Here is an 8,157-nt window from a genome sequence, read left to right as displayed (position 1 = left end):
GCCGAGCACCAATAGCAATTCCGCCATCTCTGCAAGGTCGCACTTCACAATCATGCACTCAAACTTTGGTGTAGAGAATTCATCCAAGCGGACTCCCGCAATGCTCAATCTTTCCACGCATGGAGCCGCTAGTTTCTATCCCATACAATGAACATTTTCTCCTCCATGTGAGAGATCTCGGGAATGTCTCTAATTTGGTCATCAAATGTGGCCGACATCACTAACTCTCTCCCGTAAGTGCCACGCCTATCGAATGATATAGGATCTTGTCTGGGAAAAGCTTCAGACACACTGAAGCGAGCCATCGTGGGTTGGTAACCTCTTTCAACAATAGAGGTCATTAGTTCTGCCACACAATCATCATTCTTTCTAATGGTCGGGCTGGCCAAAAGACGTTCAAGGGAGATGTGAAGCATTCGATGATGGTATGGCACAACATGTGCATCAATCCAACGAGAGAGAGAGAGAGAGAGGAGAGAGAGAGAGAGAGAGAGAGAGAGAGAAGGGGCTCAAGGATAGCCACTCAAACAAAACCAACAAGCTGCAGCAAATCGCAGCTCCACAACATAGGGCCTTGAATTTCTAGGCATCCCTTGCTAGGTGCCCATTAACTTCAGTCTTCCAAGCTCTAGAGTCCAGGCTCCCTACAAGCCAATCTATGGTGATCACTTGTCAAACTACATATAGCTGCTGAAGCAACGGTCAAATAAAGACAAAAATGGCAGGTACTTAATGGTGGAAGCTATTAAAAATGGCACAAGTCGCAACTGCAGATCAAGAGCGCTCGTGCAAGTCTGAGAGAGAGATAGAGAGAGCTTGATGGTCGCAACCATTGCCTCACATCTTAGCTGCCACACACCCTACGTGTATGTGTTCTTTCAATCGATACCCTGGGCCTGTCTAACCCTCTCGTCACAACCTCCTACAACCATTGCCTCGCATCTTAGCTGCCACACACCCTACGTGTATGTGTTCTTTCAATCGATACCCTAGGCCTATCTGACCCTCTCTCTCTCTCTCTCTCTCTCTTTCTCTCTCTCTCTCTCTCTCTCTCTCTCTCTCTCTCTCTCTCTCTCTCTCTCTCTCTCTCTCGCAAAAGCGTCTGATGCTAAGTAGGCCTTCATTCAAAAAGTTTACAGTCAGAAATGTCTAGTCTCTCTCTTTGTTTCTTGACTTCAAAAAACAGAATCTCCGTCACTTTAATCTTCATTCTCCTCCTCTTCGCCTCTAACAGCCTTCTTAGAGGCATCCTTCATGTTCTTTCTCTTCACACGGCCAGGTCTGCCACCATCGAAGGCACTAGACAATGCAGAATAAATATGCTTTTGTGAAATATCCGGTCTTACTAGAAAAGAGGCAACATTGACAACATGCTTACCAACCCTGATATGCCTCTGCTTGATAAGCACTCCGGCATGATGGATCGATCTGGCCATGCATGACTTGAAGACAAGAGTCTGTAGACAACGCTCCAAGAAGTTTTCAAATTGTCAATGCAAAACACAATCGAGCTTGTTTTGGCTTTCATCTAGAATACCATATAATCTGAACATGCGAATATTCTGCGTGGGTTCTTCTCATCGAGTGTAAGCAACATTTGGGCATTGTTGCGGATGCCGCTCAATGCATATTGCACTCTTCACAGTTCTCTCTTGTTACGGAGTCCATATTCCCTTACAAGCTTCAGTTATGCATCGAGCCGCTCCTTCTCATAAGGACGGTGGGGCTTCTTGAACGTCTTTCCATAGTTGTGATAGAAACTGGCGTGCACCATGTTGCCGCCTCCTTCGCCAGAAGAAGATGCACTCTTTGAAAAACCCTAATGAGTCTCTCTCTCTCTCTCTCTCTCTCTCTCTCTCTCTCTCTCTCACACACACACACACACAACACACACACACACACACACACACACACACACACACACACACATGACATCTGATGACGTTCAATGAGTGTTGTTCCACTAGGTTTGGCCTCCTAACTGCTCTCTCTCTCTCTCTCTCTCTCTCTCTCTCTCTCTCTCTCTCTCTCTCTCTCTCTCTCTCTCTTCTCTCTCTGCTATCTCTTCTCCTCCTGGCTAGCCAACCCGATGTTGGGGGAGTAGGCATTTTCCGTGTTGTGAGCCTTTTCAAATCGAGAGATTCCATCCACTGTGTGTATGTGTGTGTTATCTAAGGCAAGGCAAAGGCGTTGAAGGTTGAATGTGAGCTGAGTTCCCACTTTGAGGCTTGCCTGCATGCTTATTGTATGATCGAGAGCCATGGCGAGCTCACAGTCTGCAATGGCAACAGTAGTAGGGGGCATGGTATAGAAATAGTTGAAAGCCCAACATGCTAAGATAGGGATGATGTTTTTTCATGATTCACCTTCAACCTTGTCTTTGCAATGAGTATCCTCTGTATGCTTGGCCAATCAAAAATTTATGCATTTCTGGGCAGGCCAAAAAATTAAAAAATATATTTCAACAAAATTATTCTCTTTTTCATTAGCAAAAAGGGAAACCATCACTAAGGCCGCCCCCCTTTGGGGCAGGCCAAAGAGAGGGGGGGGGGGGGGGTTGACGGGGTCATCCGCACGGAGCAAGTTTTTGTGGTCGCCGGTAAAAAACTCACCCTTTTTGCATTTACAACCAGTATATGTGCCGCAGTGTCTGTAAAGTGTGTAACAGATGGTGTCTGTGCTCTGCATCACTCTTGGAGGAGACGATGATGTTGTCAAAGAAAGTGCTCACAAATGATCGATACTCTCAAAAATCCTATCCATCATGCGGTAAATGTGGCCGAAGCATTTGTAAGGCCAAATGGCATCACCAAATATTCGTAAAACAAAAGTCGTTCTGAAAGTTGTCTTGTGGATGTCTTGAGGAGCAATTCAGATCTGATGATAACCACTCTTCGGATGTATTCGGCTAAAGCAAGTAGATTCCTGAAGCTCGTTGAGTTTATCACCGATTCTCAGAATGGAAATCTATTGTGGTTCGTTATTTCTTTATTTTGGGCTCCGCTAACTCGGTAAGGTGGCCGGTTCGGTGGTGTACTACCGGAATCAAATCGATTGTATGATCTTTTGTATGTGTAGAAGGTAACTTTCTTGGTAAGCCTTCAAGGAAACAATGAGCTTGAGCTTGCAGAAATTCTTGTCATTCCTTTTTGAGGTCAGACATATTTGTCCTTTGGACATCATTCAGTTCTTTCAAGAAGATTGAATAAACAAAAAAACTAGATTTCATCAAGTGGAACGGACTCACCTTTCAGTTTTCCATCAAATACAATCTCTTTGTCCTTCTTATTCTTTCGTTGCCTTGTAATCGACCACGACGCTGTTCTTGTGGAACCAAGGGATTCCTAGGAGGACGTCGTATCCTTCCACATGCATGATGTAAAGTCCTTGTGCCCTAAATACCCTGACATGCAAACATAGTTTGCCAATGACAGGTGTAATGGCAACATCCCGTCGGGTGCCGCTAGAACAGCCTCGGCATGTGCCCCATTTCCTCGGGCGTAATTCCAAGTTGAGCCACCAATTCGGTTGACATAAAGTTGGCCTTGGCTCCTCCATCAAAGAGAATAAGTTTTTCTGGTATAGTACTTTGCCCATGCTCTGCAAAGTTTAGTGATTTCGTTCATCTGATCAGGGTCGCCAGGGCCCAGTCCCCACAAAATCTGGTACCAGTCTTGCTTTCGTCTTTCCTTTTCTTCTGCAGCTTGGCTGCTGCTCTATAATACGCCAGCTTATCTTCTGGTTGTCCTCTGGTTCATCTTCTTTTCAAGAGTTTTGTCTAGCTCTTTTTGCGAGTCCAGGTTCCGCTTTTTTGCACTCGTCTGTCCTTTCAACTTTCCTCCTGACTAGAGACGAGAATCAATGGCCTCATGCCATCTTGAGTAAATCTCATCAATTGTCACGTGCACATCTAACCCTATGTGTACGTGGACAAGCTACTTCATGACAGGGGTTCAGTTCAGTTAGATTAGGAAGTGTTCAGGCACTTTTGTGAGTCTGTTCGCAGACCATGCATGACCAGGCACTTAGAGTAGATGCATATCCTCTGGTTGCACACAGCATGATCATCAGATTACCATTAGAACCCATCAGGAGCATTTTTACAGTGCATAGACCTATTTTCCCTATTTAGCCAATTTTCACTTATTATTTTTAAGTGACTTTTGTTGGGAACTAGGTAGGGCAATTTGAGACCGCAAGTATATAAGAAACCCTAGCGCTAGCATTTCTGGCAGAAGAGGCAGCAGGAACCAAGGTTCAACAAGCACTTCTCAACAAGATCCACCCCCAATAGCAACCTAGCGTTTTCAACCATCCCAAGCCAGCGTTTTTGCATTGCAGCAGCCTGGCGACAGCACGACCAGCAGATTCGTCTGGTACAGTCGTACTTTCGTCTTTCCTTTTCTTCCGCAGCTCAGCTGCTGCTCTGTAATACGCCAGCTTATCTTCTGGTTGTCCTTTGGTTCATCTTCTTTTCAAGATTTTTGTCTAGCTCTTTTTGCGAGTCCAGGTTCCGCTTTTTTGCACTCGTCTGTCCTATCAACTTTCCTCCTGACTAGAGACGAGAATCAATGGCCTCATGCCATCTTGAGTAATGCCATCTTGAGTAAATCTCATCAATTGTCACGTGCACATCTAACCCTATGTGTACGTGGACAAGCTACTTCATGACAGGGGTTCAGTTCAGTTAGATTAGGAAGTGTTCAGGCACTTTTGTGAGTCTGTTCGCAGACCATGCATGACTAGGCACTTAGAGTAGATGCATATCCTCTGGTTGCACACAGCATGATCATCAGATTACCATCATAACCCATCAGGAGCATTTTTATAGTGCATAGACCTATTTTCCCTATTTTAGCCAATTTTCACTTATTATTTTTAAGTGACTTTTGTTGGGAACTAGGTAGGGCAATTTGTGACCGCAAGTATATAAGAAACCCTAGCGCTAGCATTTCTGGCAGAAGAGGAGTAGGAACCAAGGTTCAACAGGCACCTTCTCAGCAAGATCCACCCCCAACAACAACCTAGCGTTTTCAACCATCCCAAGCCAGCGTTTTTGCATTGCAGCAGCCTGGCGACAGCAGGACCAGTAGATTCCCTAGCGTTTTTGCATCAAGACGAAATTTAGCCCTAGCGTTTTTGCATCAGCATGACCTACCAGCGTTTTGCATATTCATCGCGACAAGACCACAGATAGCCTCAGCGTTTTCAGTTTTCAGCATTTAGACATGGCAGTAGAATTCTCGAACCTAGCAGATCTCACCTTCCCGCAGCAGATCCTCGCCGCACGGTCAGATTCGTCGAAGTTTGCAGTTTCATCCGGAAAACACAGATTTCAGCATCTGTGTTTTTAGCGCTCGTCGTTGCATCGTCGTCATCGACATCGTCACCGACATAGAGTCAGAATTCAGCAAATAAAGATTTTCAGATTTCAGCCATTAGTATTTTCAGATTTCAGCCCGTCTCATCGTCATCGACATCATCGGCAAGTCCAAAGCATTTGTAGAGATTTGTGCAATCAATAGTAGACCGCTCTCGCCAGAGAGAGTGGGGCCTTCGGAGAAGAGTTTGACAACATTCTGGTGTTGTATTCTTCTCTCTCTATCTCTCAGTCTCATGCACCTTCATTCACAGTGTTCACCACTTTGTTTGTGTCCATTGCACTCTCTCACTAAAGGAACGGAAGGCTCTCCCTTCCGTAAGTAAAAGGAACCTTGAGCATAGTTTGGAGAACTCATCTTGAGCAAAGTTCAACATTCACTTCCGCTGCACCTTACATCTGTAGCAGAGCTTTGGCAGTGTTCTGTATCACTCAAGGAAAGAACCACATAATTTTTTTTGCTTGTTGCGGTCGCACGTAACCCAAGTCCACTTGATCGTGTCGATTCTTAATCGTGTTTTCAAGAGTGACAGGAAACCCAAGAAAGAAGGGCTTGTCCAGCCTCCCCTTGCTTCTCTTTTCACTCATTGAGAGCGCACTGTGCACTTAGCGGCGGCCAATCGACATGAGGTGGGAAAAAGCAACCTTGTTGTGAGCGCAAGGCCGCAAAGGGGTGCGCCCGCGGAAAAGAGAAGAGCTCGGGTGAAGAGAAGATCCTTCTCTAACACAGATTGCAAGCTAAAGAAGAACCTCAAGAACCTCAAGACCCCCAAGCACCCAAGAACCCAAGACGCACAAGAACCAAAGTTCCTCGTGAACTTAGGAACCCAAGTCTTCAGTGTATGGTCATCACCCGAAGCGGAATGGATACTTTGCATGGAGGTGATGAGCATGGAAGAGGCGAAGAAGAATTTTTCCCACCATGAGGTTTTTCTGACCTCCCCCTTCCCCATCTACGCCAAGGATTGCACTAACTCCTATGGAGGCTTTCGACAAGATGATGATGGACGGGAAGTTAGAACGCGAAGAAAGAACAACAGAAAGAAAGGCAGCAATTGATCGTAAGTACCGAGAAAGAATGGAAGCCATAGCACGTGAACGCGATGAAAGAATGACAGCCCTAGAGCGTGAGCGCGAGCAAGCGCGCTTGGCGGCCGAAGAAAGAAGGGCAGCCATAAAGCATGAGCGCGAGCAAGCACGCTTGGCGGCCAAAGAAAGAAGAGCCGAAATGGAGGGTGAGCACAACGAAAGAAGAGCCGAATTGGGTCACGAGTGCGAGCAAGCGTGCTTGGCGGCCGAACAGAGAGCCCAACACATGCAAGAGTTGTTCCGACTCTTTTCTAGCGTGCAGGCATAGATTGCAAAGGATCAGGAGAAGGAGACTCTCTCAGTCTCGTCTTCTCCAAAGCACGACACACATGATTTGCATGATTATGATAAGCATGATGAATTGCATGATCAGGATAAGCATAATGACTTGCTTGATAATGATAAGCATGATGATTTGCATGATTAAGATGTGATTATTCACGAGCATGATGATTTGCAGGATAATGATGTGATTGTTCACAAGGATGATGGTTTAGTCGATACTTTGTCTAGTGAAGCTAACCTCATTGCAGATTCGATCAGTCACGAAGAATCGATCTTGGCTCTCGAGTCGAGGTCCAAAGAACCCCCACAGGAAGATTCGATAGATCACAAAGAACCGATCTTGGCTGTCGAGTCGAGGTCAAAGAACCCTCTCAGGAAGTATTATGTGTTCGAATGATTAGTCAGTATGCATTGTTCGAGTGTTTCATTCGTGATGCTTTCTTGTATTTTAGTCACCGTCCTTATGTGATCCCTTTTCACAGGCATGCCATATGGTCCGATGAACACGATTCGCTCATGAATGAGCACGGATGTATGCGGATTACTCTTGAAAAGATGAAATGTTTACAGCCAAGAAATTCACATTCCATGTCTCTTCCTTGGCATGATACAGTATCAGAAAGAGCACAAGAAGGATTGAGCATCAAGCATCAGCATGTCCATTGTGATTTGCCACAGTTGATAGATTTAGATAAGAAAGACAAGTTTCGATTCCATTGTTTGCGTGTGTTTGATGAACGGTTTGGCACGCCGTCTATATGTTCATCTACATTGCATGCACAATCTTTAAAGAAGACTAGAATTTTTCCAGTCACTTTACATGATGTTTTTGTGTTGGAAGTGGTTTCAGGAATTTTCATCCTCGGAGATTCTTGACGAAGGTAGACGCATGACTATAGATGAAGTTGAAGCATTGAAGGAGCTACAAATGACTTTCTCTCGCTTTCGGCGCGGCCCAAAGAAGCAAGCGTTGCAGACCTTTATGAAGTTCAAGTATTGCATGACCCACGTACCAGAGTGGGCCCACGAAGAGTCCTTTCCAGGATTCCAGACACTGTTGGCGATCTCCCTCGACGCCATACAGTTCGGTACCAGTACCTCATTTTGAAAAGGAGGGGATGTCACGTGCACATCTAACCCTATGTGTACGCCCTATGTTACGTGGACAAGCTACTTCATGACAATGGTTCAATTCAGCTAGATTAGGAAGTGTTCTGGCACTTTTGTGAGTCTGTTCGCAGACCGTGCATGACCAGGCACTTAGAGTAGATGCATATCCTCTGGTTGCACACAGCATGATCATCAGATTACCATCAGAACCCATCAGAAGCATTTTTACAGTGCATAGACCTATTTTTCCTATTTTAGCCAATTTTCACTTATTATTTTTAAGTGACTTTTGT

General features: G+C 45.3%; 1 protein-coding gene across 1 annotated transcript; it reads right to left on the bottom strand.

The window, feature by feature from the left end:
* Positions 1–1,199: 1,199 nt before the first annotated feature.
* On the bottom strand, positions 1,200–1,777 carry LOC147417040 (small ribosomal subunit protein uS4-like). The gene has a single exon (XM_086507850.1). The coding sequence runs from the start codon at positions 1,434–1,436 to the stop codon at positions 1,200–1,202; it is 237 nt and encodes a 78-aa protein (XP_086363976.1). The 5' UTR covers positions 1,437–1,777.
* Between the last annotated feature and the right edge of the window lie 6,380 nt (positions 1,778–8,157).

This window comes from Adiantum capillus-veneris, unplaced genomic scaffold (genome assembly GCF_014529385.1).
Source record: "Adiantum capillus-veneris isolate H3 unplaced genomic scaffold, ASM1452938v2 Hic_scaffold_325, whole genome shotgun sequence".
Lineage (NCBI taxonomy): Eukaryota > Viridiplantae > Streptophyta > Polypodiopsida > Polypodiales > Pteridaceae > Adiantum > Adiantum capillus-veneris.
Note: the sequence above shows the minus strand (reverse complement) of the source record. Positions and strands in the feature narration are given on the sequence as shown.